The sequence below is a fragment of the Callospermophilus lateralis genome, chromosome 2 (assembly GCF_048772815.1).
Source record: "Callospermophilus lateralis isolate mCalLat2 chromosome 2, mCalLat2.hap1, whole genome shotgun sequence".
Lineage (NCBI taxonomy): Eukaryota > Metazoa > Chordata > Mammalia > Rodentia > Sciuridae > Callospermophilus > Callospermophilus lateralis.
In genome coordinates this window covers 203428817-203446410 of record NC_135306.1, presented here as the reverse complement: position 1 = coordinate 203446410, position 17594 = coordinate 203428817, and the positions used below count along the sequence as shown (strand labels likewise).

General features: G+C 49.3%; 1 protein-coding gene across 8 annotated transcripts in view; it reads right to left on the bottom strand.

The window, feature by feature from the left end:
* The window catches only part of Mark2 (microtubule affinity regulating kinase 2), a 62539-nt gene extending 54810 nt beyond the window's left edge, over positions 1 to 7729 (bottom strand). For 3 of the 8 annotated variants that reach the window (XM_076847424.2, XM_076847429.2, XM_076847431.2), the window contains exon 1: positions 5261 to 5919. In XM_076847424.2, the coding sequence (XP_076703539.1) occupies positions 5261 to 5314 (54 nt within the window). In that variant the 5' untranslated portion in view covers positions 5315 to 5919. Of the gene's footprint in view, positions 1 to 5260; positions 5922 to 7675 lie in introns of those variants that run through there. The other 5 variants (XM_076847428.2, XM_076847425.2, XM_076847422.2 and 2 more) reach the window with 5 other exon arrangements.
* Between the last annotated feature and the right edge of the window lie 9865 nt (positions 7730 to 17594).

The following is a 17594-nucleotide window of genomic DNA, read 5'->3' as shown; positions in this document are numbered from 1 at the left end:
TCTGTATCCCTCTCAATTTCTGCTGATAGTAAAGTGGTGAGCCTAGCAGCACCACCACAGCTAAAAGGGAACATCTCCAGCCCACAGCTTAACCAAGCCGAGGGAATCAGGGCTGCTCCTGGGCACTGCAGGAAGCCTCATCAAGCAGTTCCAGGGAAGGAAGATGACCATCCTTCTGGCCCTTTCCATTCGCTGAGATTACTTCATGCCAATCCATTAATGGGCTTCAAAGTGCTGCTGGGGGAGTCCATTTAGCAGAGACACTATCAGGGGGCCAAAGGTGGCGCCCAGCCCCCACCCAATTGTCAATAATGGTCCACAAAGCCTGAGGCCTGGCTGCACTCTAGGCATAAAATATTCATTCTAGTTGACATAATACATATGTAGGAACGGAATGTCACGGAAGCTCCTGGGAGAAGGGAAATGCCAGCCAGGTGGCTAAGTGCTCAATGGCAAAGAGTTCATGAAGGCCTGGGTTGGTCCTGGTCAAATGGCCACTGAGAATTGGGTTGCTGTTCCAAAGGAGAAACAGTCTAGCCTGAGAGGCTCGACTTCCAAGATATCTCCCCATGCAAACCTCTTAGGCAAACACATTTTCCATCTTTTCCCACGTCCTAGGAATCAACTGTGCTTATGATGTGTATGCTGAAAAGTATCTCCAGCCCAATCTTTGGTTACAACCTGAAAGATTCAGATAACCTAGTATGAGCTTGAATTTTAACCTGAAGCAGGCCAATTCTCAACGATTGCCTTGCATCCCTCTGTTCAACTACTTCCCCAAGTTCACAGATTGTACAGAAATTATTATAATTGACCACTTAGTTTCATCAGGTTCAAAGAGTATGTATGACATAGCAAGACTATAGGATCGTGGAGTCCTTGCTCTAATTAACACCTCATCACTATCTCTAGGGCCCAGGAGAAGTTAGACTCATTGGTCAGATATTCGCCTGCATCCCTGAGCATAAGGCAGCAACCCCATCAAGGAGCCTCTGCCAGAGAACAAGTCCAGACTCTAGCACCAGCACCCGGAGCAAGGTGACACACAGCTCAAAATGTGGGAACTAGAAAGCTAGCTAATCCAGCCAGCTGACCTGGCGGAGATCAGAGACAAAGCGTCCAGAGCCACACTGGCCAGAGTCGACACCAGGGTCTGATGAAAGTGTGTTTAGTGGCTCAGCTGATCTTTTTTTTTTTTTTTTTTTTTTTTATTTTTTAGTTGTAGTTGGACACAATACCTTTATTTCACTTATTTATTTTTATGTGGTACTGAGGATTGAACCCAGGGTCTTGCAAGGCGAGCACTCTACCGCTGAGCCACACCCCAGCCCCTCAGCTGTTCTTTACAGGATCCTATAATTTAGATTTGCCCTTTTTCATCAAGACTTCTGAACTCCTCTTTCTCAAACTATCTGAAAGAATATACTATACCACTCATACTTTGGAAGAGTGGTGACAGTGCCTTCCCTTGACCATAGCAGCAAAAGCTCAGTGAGCAGCAAAAGGCTCCTGTTTTCTCTTAGGAGTTCTCTGTCTCAGCTCCTGAGACCCAGAGGAGGGTAGGTTCAAGCCATGTGGCCCTTCTCCCGGGGTTACCAAATGCTCCAGCTGGCGGCAGGTGAACTCTGGAAGTTGGACCCTTCTCCACACTTGCCTATTACTGCTGTGCTGGCTGGAAGACAAACAGTCATCTTGCTGATTGCTTTCAAGACTGCCAAGCCTCCGGGCCAGCAGAGCCATTTGGAAAAGGAGTGAACAGAAAGCTCAGTTCAAAGACTAAGAAACCCCAAAACTACCCGCCCCAGGTCAGAATCCTTCTGCAAAAAGAAGGCTGTGAACACATAGCTAGAATTAGGTGTCACAAAAATCATCTTAAAGACAGGGCTTGACTTTCTTTTATCTTCTTTTAGAAGAAGAGTTGACAGCAAACAGGCAATCTCCCTGCAACATAAGGTTTATTTTTATGCTTCAACATTTTCTGTGTATGTTTCAGATATGATCAAAGAGCTCCTAGAAACAGCTTCTCATCAGTCACATTTTTTTAAAGAATAGGGAGAAAAAGCAAGAAAACGGATTAAAGGTATCACTGAAGTTTGTTTACCTATATTTATTTTTTTGGTTGTGGGGAGATACTGGGGATTGAATTCAGGGGCACTCAACCACTGAGCCATATCCCCAGCCCTATTTTGTTTTTTATTTGGAGACAGGGTCTCACTGAGTTGGTTAGTGCCTTGCTGAGGCTGGCTTTGAACTTGCAATCCTCCTGCCTCAGCCACGAGCCACTGGGATTATAGGCATGCTCCAGCTGTTTACCTATTTTCTAGTGAAACAAGTTTTATAAATAATTTAAATAAGGTGATTGTGGATGCTTTTTTTTGGGGGGGGGGGGACGACGAATTGCTCAGCCAAATCCCTTGCTTATTTCCTAACATTAACATTACTCCAATGACTGAGCTCCCAAGGCTACTTTTCCCAAGGCTACTTTAGCTAAAATTACAACAGGACCAAGAAAAGGGTTCTTACTTTCAGTTGGTGGCATGATCTATTCTAAAGGAGGCCAATATTTCTGACATCCCTGTCCTTGTGACCAGAGAAGCTGCTGCTTGTCTTTTTTCTACTTTAAAGAATACAGTGGCTGGGGGATGAAGTTCAGTGATAAAAGCACTAGGAGGCCCTGGGTTCCATCCCCACCAAAACAACCAAACAAACAGAATTACAGGCACTTGCCTAGAAGAGATGCATCCCAGATTTTCCAAAGTTTGGGCTTTCACTGGTATGAGACTTAACATCAACAGTGTGACTGGCTATCCTGAGAACTACAGGGAACTTAAGTCCATAAAGAGTAGAGACAGGATGAGTAATTCATAATTTGGAACAGGATAATATATGCAGCCAGTGCTCTGGATAAAGTTATCACAGAGCAGCTTACATTCCAAAATGGTCACCCGTGACTATTGTCATGAAATCGGTGGACATGCACGAGTCCCTACCACATGCTCAGTAGTATGCTAGACATGTTAAGGAAGAGAGGAAATCAGTGCACACATCACAAGAAATAGACGATGACAATGATGTATTTGTCATTAGTAAACAGCACCTAGAAATCACACTGAGGTAGTCACTAACTCTGTGTTGAACACAATGCCCCCACAGCCTCACAGAGAGTAGGCACTCCAGCCTCTCCCCAAATGCCTGAAGGTGCCAGTCACTTGGCCTCCTCCTACAAGCTCATTTTCAACAGTTTGAAAAGTTCTCCAGTTAAGCAGGATCTACCTGCTAAAACAAAGATTGTGAGAAGAAAAAGGATGGAACAAGCAACCTCAAGAGGGCCTGGAGAAAGTGGTTTCTGGTAGGAGGGAACCAGCTGGCAAGCGAGGGACTATGGGACACAGACCCAACTCCTTGGTTTCCAAAGACCACTGTGCCATGCAAAAACAGCTGCCAGACCCAGTGATGAAACAAATTAACCATTCCTCCCTCTCAACCCTTACTTCACCCCTGAAGCATATAGTCCATTAACAAAAGGGTCAATGACTGTATACAGAGAAAAGCTCCGTCCAGACTCCTCTTAAGTTCCTAACTGTCCAGGTGATAGAGAGCAAAAGGGAAAAAGACAAAAAAGCACAATAAATGAAAAGAGATACCTTTTACAGAGGAGGTTAATAAGCAAGAGACTACAAGAACAGCTCTATCTTACCAGGACAGGAAGAAAAAAGGAAACAAGAGGGAACAAAGGGTGTAATAAGGGAATAGAATGCAAAAAGCACTGCAGCCTCAGGGTAGAAGGGCTCCTTTTTCAAGACAAGTTTTTTTTTGCCTAGTAAAGTTTACCAAGAAAGGCCTGCTGGGCACAGACCTCTCCACAGACCAGGCAGAAAGGAACACTGGAGATGGTGAAAGAAAGTGGACGCCCCTCGGCTCAAAGGTGAGATGAGAACACAGAAAAGGCAAGGCTTGGGTGACAGTTATTGTCAGGATAAGGGGAAGTGTGTAGGGTCATGAAGATGACATGTAGCATAAGAAACTAGCATGCAAAATTCGTGAACTTCCAAGACTACCCAATAGAAAGGGAATGCATAGGAACCCATGGGGTTGGGGAGTAAATATGCTGTGAACAGGGCAGGAGACTCACATGGACATGAAAGGCAACACGGAATAAGAGGCGCACTAAAGAAGATGGGGTGAGGTTGAGAAACAGGAAGCAACAAGCAAGAGGAAGACACTATGAGAAGTGACAGTCACAGAGTGTCGAGATAGAAAGCATCTTGGTTTTCACAGCAGGCAAAAAGGGCAGAAAGGCAGGGACTGTGAGGCAGCCAGGCAGGGAAAGGACAAGCAGGGAAAGGACCGAGCAACAGGTTATGTTACAATAGCAGGACTGCAACAGTGAGTGTCTTTCCTACCACAGCGGGAGGGAAAGGCTGGAAGGACACAGTAAGAAACAGGAGGCCCAGGGACTTAAAAGCCAAACCTCAGAGGGAAGAAGACCAAAGGGATCCAGAGTCTGAAGGGAGTGGTGATTGGAACCCCAAAGACAACCTGTGGGAAAACTATGCGCATGACAGCTGTATGGGAAACACGGAAGCAACACATGCCAGAGCCAGAAACCAGGGAGCTCCTGGCGAAAAGAAGGGAAAGTGATGAGCAAAGAGTAGGCGAACCATTTGGAGAGGTGATGAGGGTGGACCTGGTGGGTTGCAAACAACAGGGAGAGCACAAATTGGAACGGGAAAAAGCTGGGGAAGTCAAAGGGGACGGGGACCTAGAACCCAATCCCAGGCAAGGACCCTGAGGGCGATAACCAGGGACTGGGACTGGGAGAACCGGTGCGGGTGGAAGGGAAGCAAGGCCAGGCAGACGCTGAAAGAGGTGGATAAATCGCGTGGCAAATCGCGGGGTGTTATTCGAGGAGCGGGAGAGTGGCTGCTTTAAGCGTGGGTGGAGGAAGACCAGAAAGGCCCCTGAGAGAAAAAGGGAAGAGAAGGGGAAGCTGGGGAGGTAACACGGAAGAGCGCAGGAGAGCGGTGGTGAGGGGACAGGGGTTGGCAGAAAGACAAGTGTGCAGCTCCGAGTCAGGACAAGGTGGGTCCCAGGTCAGGACTCGGAGAGGGACATAGGGGCCGGATCCCGGGGCCAGATGACAGGACAGCCAAGGCTTGCGGGATGGCAGCAGGGGCACGAGGACAGCAGAGCAGGGAGGAGGCTCCGCAAGGTGCAGGGGCCCATCCAGAGAATTCGGGGAGCCCTCGGGGCTCCTTACCTGCTCCGTGTCCCTCTCGTTCAGCGTGGGTAGGGGGGTCCGGGCGCTGGACATGGCGCCGGTATCTCAGGGGAGGGAACCGAGAAGCTTGAAGGAAGGGAGGGAAGGGAAGGCGCAGAGCCCGGCCGGGCGGGGCTTCTCACAGTACGAGCACCCGCCGCATGGGCCCCGGCCGGGGGTGCGGGGAGGCCGGGCAGCCGCTCACGCTAGCCCGGGGATGCGCCGCTCGGGCTAGGCCGCGCCGGCTCCGAGCGGCTCCGGACCGCACCCCCCCGACCCCCGGCTGGGCTGTGCCGCCTTTCGGCCGGGCCGCGCCGCTCCGCCTACTCTCTGCCGCCGCAGCCGGCCGCCTGCCTCGCTCCTCCCCTGCCCTCAGCGGCACTGCTCCGCGCCCGGCACACAGGCAGCCGCCGCCGGACCTGCTGCTCCCAACATGGCCGCCACCACCGCCGGCCCTCGGCTCTTTCCGCCTGCTGCAGCCGGAAACATCCGAAGCGTCTAGGAAAGGGAGGGGGACGTGCCTTCTCCTCTCTGCCACCGACTAAGGATAAATTCCGGAAACAACCGAAGAAGGTAACCCCGGGGACGCGCGCGCCTCTTCGATTCCGAAAATCGAGCTTCGGCTCTGTTTACGGAAACCCACGAAGTGACTCCGGGCACTCCTGAACCACCCGCCACGCCCACCGGCCTTTCCCCGCCCACTTCGAGCTGGCTTTCGGCAGTTTCCGGAAACACCCGAAGCGGCTCCGCGTGCTGCGCGGGTCACGCCCCCATCCCTCAGCTCAGCCGAGGGCGGTCCTCGGCCATTTCCGGCAACACCCGAAGGCCCGCCGAGCCCCGGGTTATTTCCCTGTGTAGTACCAGGGTCTTACTCTTCGTTTCTTTCCGTCAGTTTTTGGTTATTTTCAAATCTTGAACAGAAAGTCTGGGTCACCTGTGCGTATTATTGGACCGAATAGAAAATAAAGCTATTACCCAACCCACGATTGGCATACTTTGGTTCCCGTCTGTGTCTCCATTTGTCCATCTGTTGGTCAGCTCATAAAATCCCTCTTCTGGTCATCATCCAACCTTTCTATCAACATTTGTGTCACCTGCTAAATGCAATGTCAGTCTATTACCTGTCTACCTACCTCCCACATGCCATTATCTATGTTGGTTTCTTTTTATTTGACATCCTCTCAGTTTAGTGTGCAGGGCTCTGCAAGGTTCAAGACCAGGGTTCTCATCCAGAGGCAGGACCCTGCATTTCAGCCCCAGCCCTACCAAATGAAAATGCTGTGTGGTCTTGGAAAATCACATAACATCTCTGAGGTTAGGCTCTTCTTCCTTATATTTGAAAGGATCCATTCCTTTGTTCCAGCGTTGACATTTGAAATAACATCTTTGAGTTCTAATTACCTTTTTAAATGTCCTACAAGGTTAAGTCAGGAGAGATATTCTCATCTTAATTCGCATTTCAGTTATCCTTCTGAGACAAAGGAACTCATGGAAAAGAAAAAGGAAACATGTTGAAAATAGAAATTCCTGGGGGTGTACCTCAGTGGTAGAGCATGTGCTTAGCATGCAAAAGGCCCTGGGTTCAATCTCCAGTACTAAAAGGAAAAACAAAAACAAACAAAAAAGTTTCCTCAGGCAAAAAGAATGGGCCTCTGGAGAAATTCCTTTTCTTTCTTTCGTTGGGCCTCATTCTCCCTATCAGTAAAGTAAGTTTATTGGATTTATGCAATCTGATGTCCTCAGCTTTGGAAGTTCTTGACTCTAATAGAAAGTTCATGTGACAACCTGGGTCCTTCCTCGCTTCGCCCTTGACTGTCCCACCAAGAAAAGGCGGTAGTCTAAACTGATTTCTCCAACTCCAACTTGTCCCCATCCATTCTATTTAGGACATATTGGAACTGGTCCTTTCTCCCAGGGATCAACAGCAGTTTAAGGTGGGCAGAAGCCAGAGGGCTCATAGGAGCTAGAGAACAAGCAAGAAGTCCCCCTACATATCAGAGTAGAGAGGCCCCAGAGGTCATGGGAGAAAAGTACTGGTTGGACCTCCCACAGCTGATTTCCACCTCCCTGTAACCTCTTCTTTAGTTGAGTCCTTGGTCACCTGAATCAGAGAAATAGCAGATCAGAGGCAATGTGAAGTTAAGAAGAACTTCCTTAGTTAACAGGTACCACCTACAGTTCTTAGTGAATCCACAGGATTCTAGGACATCTCCCATGTTCCACCCCAGCTTCATTCAGGCACCCAACTTCAGGAAAGAACTTGGTGAAGGCATACCCCAAAAGATAGAAAAACAAATGAAGAGGACAATGCCCATTCCACTCCCCCACCCCAAATTCAACCTGAAAATCCATGAGAATAATCTGCCCTCTGGTGGCCAAAGGGAGACAAGTTGCTGATTTTGTGGGGGATATTACCTCTAAGTCTGAGGTCTGGAGCGCAAGGGAGAGAGAAGGGCAAATGCAGGTACATTCAGCTGTCTCTCCCTGGCTCGTGCTTCATCTATATAGATTCTGTCTCCTCCGTGCTTCTCCCTCAAGCCCTGGGCTCACCTCCACATCTCCTCTCCCTTCCTCTTCCTTCAAGCTCTGCCCAAGACTGCCAGCCAGTGTCCCTGCCCAGACTCCCTGCAATCCAGTCACTGGAAATGCCAGAATAATCTTCTTGAAGCCTAGCTCCAATTACATCTCTGCTTTGCTAGAACACTATCACCAGTTCTCCATGGACTGCAGGCAAAGCTGGCTGGCGTCGTGGGCTTATGACCTGTGCAGTCAGACAGAGCTCTGCATTCAGAAGAGCCTTGAGCTTGGTTTAAAGCACCACTGTCAGTGTCTTGAATTTTCTTTTACCCAGGGGGCCCTCATTTTCATTTTGCACTGTGCCCCACAAATTATGTAGCCAATCTGGACTGTAGAAGCCTTTAGCCCCATTCAAAACCTTACTCAATCTGGCCTCAAATTACCTTGCTAATATCCACTCCGACTAAATGTCACTGGTGACATTCCTCCCCAATTCCTGCCCCACCACCAAACACTCTCACCTTTGTGCCTTTGTTTACCCTGATCAGTTCTAGTCACCTACCTCCAGATGTACTTCCAGACCCAGTTCAGAAGTCACCTACTCAAATTTCTGAAGTCACCTAGTTCTCACACATATTTACCCTGCTCTAAATTTGCAAATTCATTCAACAAAATCTGTTGGGCACCCACTATATGCAAAGCACTCGATCAGTGAACAAACAAGGCAAAGAATTTTATTTTTCTTTTTGGTACTGGAGATTCAACCCAGGGATGCTTTACCATTGAGCCACATCTCCAGTCCTTTTATTATTATTATTATTATTTTTTTTTTTTTTGAGATGGGTCTCGCTCAGAAGCTCGCTCAGTTGCTGAGGTTGGCCTGGAACTTGTGATTGTCCAGTCTCAGCCCCCCAAATCGCTGGGATGACAGACATGTACCACCACACCCAGCTGGGGAGAACTTGTCAATTAGGGGAAAGACAAATATAGTAACTATAAGTGGTAAAAGTAAGTTCAAGTGGATCTGGACTGCACAAGTGAAGGGGGTAGAAAACAAGTTAGTTTAGGGTTTTCTTTTGTTTGGATCAGACCTAGGGCCTGGAGCTTGCTAAGCACGTGCTCTACCACTAAGCTGCATCCTCAGCCCAAGTTGGAGTAGGGAGGTGGTCAGGGTCCGCCTCACCAAGAAGAGAGCAAAGAGATCATGAGCTCTGCGGATATCTGGGGAGAAGCATTCCAGGACCAGGGAAAGTCGAGAGCAAAAGCCCTGAGGCAGGCATGCACACAGCGTATTTGAAGAAGGGAAACCAAGAGTGAGTAAGGAGGTGAGTGGGAGGAGAGGACAGAGAGGTAAGCAGAGCCAGGCCTGGTGGGCCAAGGCTTTCCCTCAAAGTGAAAGGAATGACGCCCAGCGGCATGATCCAACTGGCCAAAGGGTTCAGAATGGGGAAGGGGCCTGGTGGGAGCAGAAGCCTGGAGCCCAGGAAGGAGGCTTTCACACTCAATCAAGTGAGAGATGGCAGGGGCTTGAGGCTGGGCAGCAGCAGCAGCACAGTGGGAAGTGGCTGGATCTGGGATGTGTTCGGAAGGTAGAGGTGACAGGGCTTTCTAGACAGGGGTATGTGAGAGAGAGGCGCTAAGGAGGATTCCACGCTTTCTAACCTGAACCACTGAAAACAAAATAAACACAGAAGTTAAAGCAGCCAGCACAGTCCCCAGACCAAGTAGAAACCAACCACTAGGAGCAGTCCTCCAGGTCACCAGTGCTCCCACTGGGACAGAAAGGAAGGAAGGGGCAATGGAGTTTTTGCCTCTAGTAGGCACAGAGGACCTGGGCAACTCTGCTCCTGCACAAGTAGGCACTGAGGCAAGAAGCCTAGGGCAGGCAAAGGTGCCGAAGTAGTGACAGCCTTGTTCTCAGAGCTCTGAAATATTGTGACTCTTTTGGGGGGTGACAGGTAACAGGTATTGAACTCAGGGGCACTAAACCACTGAGCCACCTCCCCAGCCCTATTTTGTATTTTATTTAGAGACAGGGTCTCACTGAGGTGCTCAGCACCTCGCCTTTGCAGAGGCCGGCTTTGAACTCATGATCCTCTGGCCTCAGCCTTCCCAGCTGCTAGGATAACAGGCGTATGCCACCTCACCTGGCATGATTCTTTTTCCTCCTAACCAATGCAGATCACTGGGGATAGAGAAGGGGGGCAGGGGAGCAGTCCAAAATTGCCCTCTGATCAAAAGTCAGATGGGGCCAGGAGCAGTGGCGCATGCCTATAATCCCAGCAGCTTGGGAGGCTGAGGCAGGAGGATCGTGAGTTAAAAGTCAGCCTCAGCAATGTCGAGGTGCTGAGCAACTCAGTGAGACCCTGTCTCTAAATGAAATACAAAATAGGGCTGGGGATGTGGCTCAATGGTTGAATGCCCCTGAGTTCAATCCCTGGTACCAAAAAAAAAAAAAAAAAAAAAGTCAGATGGGGCTCAGAGTGGTGGTACAGGCCTGTTATCCCAGTGACTTTGGAGGCTGAGACAGGAGGATTGAGAGTTCAAAGCCAGGCTCAACAATGGTGAGACGCTAAGCAACTTGGGGAAACCCTGTTTCTAAATAAAAAACAAAATAGGGCTGGGAATGTGGTAGAGTGTCCCTGAGTTCAATCCCCAGTACCCAAACAAATAAATAAAAATAAAAGAGTCAGATGGCTAAAGAAGGACCTCTCCTGCCCTCTGACTTACCAGATACCCTTTCATCTTACAGAGCTTTTACCCTATTTGTCTTGAGATCTCTGAATTTCTGTCAAGCATTTTGTCACCACTGACATATGGCACACTAAACTAGGACATCTCAGAGATGTTGGAACATGAAAAACTATGCCTCTTAGTATTGCTGGTAGAATATGTTTATCAGTACCCCCCACCCCAGCCATGACTCACCTGTAAGCTACACCAGGGCAGGAACCTCTGCTCTTCTTCTCCTTTATTGGTTTTGGCTAAGAACTTGAGAGCTGTGTACTGTACAGGTATTATCACGTTTAATTTTCAAACAATGAGCAGAAAGGCATTGTCATTTACCCCAGTTTACTAATAAGCAAATAGAAGCTCAGGGACACTTGGTTCCTGAGGACTGGAGAATCCTGAGAGGCAGCGCAGCATGGGATAGCAGGCAAACACACATGCCTACCACCTGGGCGCACCCAGCCTGCTCCTTGGGAACTGTGATCTCAGGCAAGCCCCTCCACCTCCCTCCACCTTAGCTTTCCCATTGTTAAATGAAGACAATAATAGTCCCTGCCTCAAAGGGCTGATTTGTGAGAAACAATGATTTAATATGAGGTCGGATACAGTGGCACAGGCCTGCAATCCTATCGGCTTGGGAGGCTTAGACAGAAGGATCTCAAGTTCAAAGCCAGCCTCAGCAATTTAGCGAGGCCCTAAGCAACTCATCGGGCCCCTGTCTCGAAATAAAAATATAAAAAAGGGCTGTGGATGTGGCTCAGTGGTTAATCGTCCCTGGGTTCAAAATAAATAAATAAATAAATAAATAATGAGTTAATATATGAAACACGCTTAGGCCGAGCCCAGGGCCTGGCCACCACATAGTACACATAGGAGGGAGGTTGCTTTAGATTTTTAGGAGAGTGCTGGCCCGCCTCTCCAGTGTTCTTTCACATTTCTCTGCTATATCCTCCCCACTTCCCAGAAAATCAACACTGGATCAGAAGGGAGGGAGCTGGTGGCATGTGGCTTAGGTAGCTCCCTCCCTCTGTGGGGGCCTCTGCGGCCTTTTCTGTACAATGAAAGGGAGGTATATTCGGCTCTATCTGGGGTCTTCCAGCTCCAAAATCCTAAACCAGCAAAGACATCTGTCTCCCTCTCCTTGCCCATGACCCTGGCATCACACCTGTGATGGAGAAGGCCACGCCTCTGACAACCTTGCTCAGACCAGGCCTGCAATGCTTAAGAAAGTCCAAGGGCCCATGGAGGACACTGTCTTCCAATCTGGGGAGATGGCACAGGAAGGGCACTGGACAGAGCCTACGCCCTTCTGAATCTGTTCTTCGTCTGTTCTTTTTGTGCTGCTGGGGTTTAAACTGAGGTCCTTGAACATGCAAAGCCAGCTGTCCAGCAGGAACACCCCAGCTCTCCTCCCTGACCTCCTCCCCAGAAAGACACTCCTGAGGTCCACAGCCCCACAGAGGGCAGGGGCCTGTTCCAGTTCATGGTGGTGTCCCACTCTCCTGCCCTCAAACAGTGCCTAGAAAATTCCAGGGGTCTCTGAATCCCCAGGGAACAGGGCTTTGGCACTTGCATCCCCTCTGCCCAGAAGTCTCTGTCCCTACTTAACCACCTGCCTCTTTCCCTCACTTCATTGAGATTATCTGCTTAAATGTCTCCTGAAAAAGCCCTTCTAGCCTCCTTCTCAAAGTTGCCCCTGTGGAGCTGGGAGTATAACTCAGTGGTGGAGCACTTGGTTCCATCCCCAAAAACCACAAAAGCGAAAGAAAAAAGAGAAAACAGTGGCCTTTGTGGATGGATGAACTTGCTAAACAAGGTCATGGACATGCAATCAACCAGATCCAGAATAAAGAAAATCTGTCTACAGAACAAATCACCGTGTAAGAAAGGAAGGAGGCAAACAAGCAAGAGGGCAAGCAGGAGGGATGGAGGAAGTAAAGGAAAAGGGGGGAAAAGAGGAAAGAAAAGCTCTTGCACAGTAGCATTTGCCTGTAATCCCAGTGACTCAGGACATTGAAGCAGGAGGACAGCAAGTTCAAGGCCATCCCCAGGAATTTAGTGAGATACACAACAAGTTGGTGAGACCTTGTATCAATATAAAAAAAATTAAAGGCTGAGGCAGGAGGATCACAGGTTCGAGGCCATCCTTAGCAACTTAGTGAGGATGTAAGCAACTTAGTGAGAACCTGTCTTAAAATAAAGACTGCAGCTTGGCAGCAAAAGCTCCTAGGTTCAATTCCTGGTACCAATAAAAAAAAAATTAATTTAATTGAAAAAAAAAAAAGACTGGGAGTTGTGGCTCAGTGGTAGAGCACCCCTGGGTTCAATAACCAGTGTCAAAAAAATAAGTAAAAAATGTCAGGAATGTAGCTCAGTGGTACAGCACTTGCCTAGCATGTGTGAGGCCCTGGGTTCCATCCCCAGAATGGCAAAAAATTAATATTTCCTTAATATCATCTAATATTTAGTCTGTGTGCATATTCCCTGATTGGTCAATGAGTATCTACTTATTGGGAAAAAAAAAAAGAATAAATTAAAATGAGCACCCCTCCCTCATGCTCTTTCTTCCTGGCACTCATTCCTTGGAGGATGTTACCGTCAGACTCCCCTGGGTTGGGGGCATCATGGCAGTGTTTTGTCTACCATGCTCCTGGCTGTATTCTCAATGCCTGGAACAATGAGGCCATGAGGGCGAGAGGATCACTCCAGAATGTCTGGGGACCACTTGCTTCTCAACCAGCTCACAGACAGAACCCAGGTCTGCTTGGCTTTGGATTGTGAGTTGTGGCCACTGCATAAATCTGACCATAAATCTGAACTCAGTGAGACGGGTGCGGGCACCTCATTCAGGAAGATATGGGTGCTGTAGTGGGCAAATGGAAAGCCTTGCTCCATGGGCTGGGGATGTGGCTCAAGCGGTAGCGCGCCTGCCTGGCGTGCCTTCGGCCCCGGTTCGATCCTCAGCACCACATACAAACAAAGATGTTGTGTCCGCCGAAAACTAAAAAATAAACATTAAAATTCTCTCTCTTTTTTTTTTTTAAAAAAAAGCCTTGCTCCAGGGGAGTGAGAGGATCCTGAGGGTCTGGGATGGAAAGCCCCATCCTCCATGCCGTGCCCCCTGTAGTGGCCTCAGCTTGTATGGGTATGACTATACCAGTCACTGCTTTTGTACCTTCCAAACACTGAAACTCAGGCTGAGTCGGGGCTAGAGGTCAAACAGGGAGGCCAGGGCTGGAGGCCAGGACCTACCCAGAGGCCCAGGACCCACCTTGAGGAGAAAGGGGCAGGTGAGAAACAGGATGCCCTTCACCCTTGAAGCCCTGGGCTTGGATATCTGTCATTGTCACAGGGTCCTGAGGAAATAAGCACCCTTTCATATCTGTGGTGAGCCCCTCCAATCAGCACTGCCAAGCACAGGGCAGGATCCCAGCACGTTCCAGGACCAGGTGCCAGGAAATGTTGCACAGTGGACAGCTGGGCTCTGGAACCAGAGGAACCTGGGCTTAGGCTGGCTCTGCTCCTTTACCTGCTCTGGAAAGGGAGGCAAGTCACCATGTTCATCTCCCTGTGCCTCAGTTTCCTCATACATAGAGTGGGCACAATGTGGAGTGACCCACTGAGATGGGAATTTGGGGAAAAAAGAGAGATAATGAGCCTTAAAGGAAGTGCCCTTGAATTTGAAATGCAGGAAACACCCAAGAACCACTGAAATGCAGAAAGCCCCATTGAACAAGTACAACTCCTGAGAGAATAGCCCAGGCCCTTGACTGCAAAGGTAACTTGAGGGCATAGGTTGAACATGGGGAAATGGTGCATAATTGTGTAGCTCCGCCCTGACTCCATCTCTCCTCCTAGCAAATATCCCTCTATAAATATTCACACCCCTGCCCAGCAGGTTGCTGTTTCTCCCTCTGGAGATGGACCCGGAGCTTCCTTGATTATGCATCTACTTCTCTAAATAATCTGTTTATGCATTTGGCACATGCTGACATTCTTTTGGGTCCCATGTGCCAAGCAACCCACTGGTCCTGAGTCAAGTTCCCCCTTCTCTCCAGGAACTCCTCATATCCTCCTTCAGAGATATCTCTTTTCCTGTGACACCCTGAGGAAACTAGGGCAGGCGCCTGGTGCCCTGCAGTTCCTACCACAGTGCCTGCCGGTGAGGTCCTTCACTGATATTGGTGGAATCCACCTCTGGACCGTCACCCTCTCCCCTACTGCTTCTGCTTCCTCTGCCCCCTAGATGTGGGGACCTGGAGACCTGAGGCTTTAGCTGCTGTTGGAAAAGACAAAGACTTCTTGGGGGCTGGCACATTTGTCCATAGAATGGGGGAGAAAGGGACTGTCCAGATGTAGCCGTAGGTAGGGTACTGGAGACGTGGGGTACAGCAGAGTCACTGCACCCCTTTTCCCCTTGTGTGAAGGCTGGGAAGTCAACAGATACTCCCTCCAGAGAGCCCTCCAGGGTTGGGGGGTGGACACTAGCTGCAAACCCATCCCAGCCTCCAGCCCCCTACCACACCTCAAGGGTAGGCAGGGCTTCAGTTTACAAATGGCCCTCAATGGACCAAGTCTCATTTGAGCCCAGCTCCACGTGCGTGCATGTGTGTGTGTGTGTGTGCATGTGTGTGTGCGTGTTCCACGTGACCACATCATTCAACGTAGAGGGATGGGAACCACTGGCTGGAGGAACATCCAACGGTTCAGGAGCAGAAGAGAAAAAAAGCCTGTACCCCAGAGTCACACGGCTGGGGTCCGCCCCCTTCCTGGCCACGCCCCTCTTACCACACCCACCCTGGTCACACCCTTTCCTAGTCACACCTCTAACAGGCTCCAGTTTCTCTTCCGGAGGGAGTCGCTGCTCCTTCTCAGTCGCCCCAGACGGTTAGTAGTATTGTGCTATAGAAGGAAAATCTTTGTTCGCTGCAGAGCGGTCCCAAACCCTTGCAAATCCTGAAAGGCGTGAGGGGAGCCTCTTTTGTTATTCATAATGAGCCCCTTGCCGCCACACCTGAGTTCAAGCTCTGGCGACTCCAGCAGGATGGGACTGGTAGCCAGCCGAACAAAACACGTGATCAGAGGATTGGAACTTTCGGTCCCACCCTCTGACCTCCGGGGAGGGAGGAGGGGCTGGAGAGCCAGTGACTCACCAATGGCCAGTGATTTAATCAGGCTTGCCTAATGAGGCCTCAGTGAGAACCCTGAACAATGAGGGTCGGAAAGCTTCCAGCTTAGCAGGAGGCCAGCACACCTATAGGACCGCAGCTTCTGTGCTCAGGGCCCTTGCACACCAGCCCCAGGTACCTTTGTCAGGCTGTAGATCTATATCCTTTGTAACCTTATTTATTTATTTATTTACTGGTCCTGGGCTTTCAACCCAGGGGCGCTTAACCACTGAGCCACATCCCCAGCCCCCAACCCTTTTTTTGTGGTGCTGTGGATCAAACCCAGGGCCTTGTGCATGCAAGGCAAGCACTTTACCATCTGAGCTACATCCCCAGCACACCCCCTCTCCTTTTTTGCTTTTATTTAAAATTTTTTTAGTTGTAAATGGACACAATACCTTTATTTTTATGTGGTGCTGAGGATCGTGCCTCAAGCATGGTAGGTGAGTGCTCTATCTCTGAACTACCACCCCAGCCCCTTATTATTTATTTATTTTAGAATTTTTTTTTTTAATATTTATTTTTCAGGTTTTGGCAGACACAACATCTTTGTTTGTATGTGGTGCTGAGGATCGAACCTGGGCCGCATGCATGCCAGGCGAGCACGCTACCACTTGAGCCACATCCCCAGCACCCCTTATTATTTATTTTGAGATAGGGTCTCACTTCATTACTTAGGACCTCGCTAAATTGCTGAGCCTGGCCTCAAACTTGTGAACCTCCTGCTTCAAGGATTACAGGCAAGCAACAAGGTATCTGGTTCCTAACATACTTTCTTTCTTTCTTTTTTTTTTTTTTAAGAGAGAAACAGAGACAGAGAGAGAAATTTTTAATATTTATTTTTTAGTTTTCAGTGGACACAACATCTTTATTTTTATGTGGTGCTGAGAATCGAATCCAGCGACCTGCACATGCCCGGTGAGCGCACTACTGCTTGAGCCACATCCCCAGCCCCCTAACATACTTTATAATAAATCAATAAAACTAAATAAATGTTTCCATTACAGTAAATCAATACACCTGAGGGGGTTGTGGAAACTCCTAATTTGGGGCTGGTTGTTTAGTACAGGTGACAACTTGGGACTTGCCGTTGGTGTTGAGGCACTGAGCCCTTAACCTATGGGGTCCAACTCTCTCCTAGTACTTATTGCATAATGAATCAGGTATCCAGTGTCAGAGGGTGGGAGAACTTGTCTGTGTGGGGATCCTCCCTCTCCCTCCCCGCCACCAGTCTGATATCTGAAGTGTTGTGAGTGTAGAAAGATTTGTTCTTTTTCAGGTATCCAAAAGGCTCTGCCCATCACAATCCCAAGGAAGGCAGTGGCCAGGGCAGGGGCAGGAGGTGGCTGACTTCAGAAATGAGTACTGAGGAGGCTGGGACATGGCTCAGGAGTTAAGGCAGCAGGACCCTCTTCCCCACCCCTTTCCCCAAGCTGGTGGCTGGGGCCTCAACAGCACACTTGGGGAAAGATGCCACCACCGGCCCTGTGCAAGGCACTTCCCTGGTTTTGCATCCAGGTAACAAGGCTGGAGGTGGAGGGACTCTCAAACAGGGGATTCTGAGATGTCACTTCCATCCTATTGTCCTCCCACACCCTAGACTGGAGTCATGCCCTCAGCCCCACTCTCCATTTCTCCCTGGAAGCTCAGGTGTCCACAGGCAGCTCCTGGTCATACAGCCCCTAGGGTCCTGGCTGCCACTGGACAGACCCCCTGCTGGCTGGAATGTAGAGCTTAAGTCATGGAAGCATCAGGTCAGCTACTCACAATGGCAACACCCCTGTGCAGAGAATACACCCTAGGGTCCAGCATGCAAAAATGTCGCACAGGAATGCACACAGCACAGGAATGTACACCGAGAAGGCACTTGACAAAACATTTATTGAGCACCTACTATGTGCCAGGCCCAGTGCAGGGCT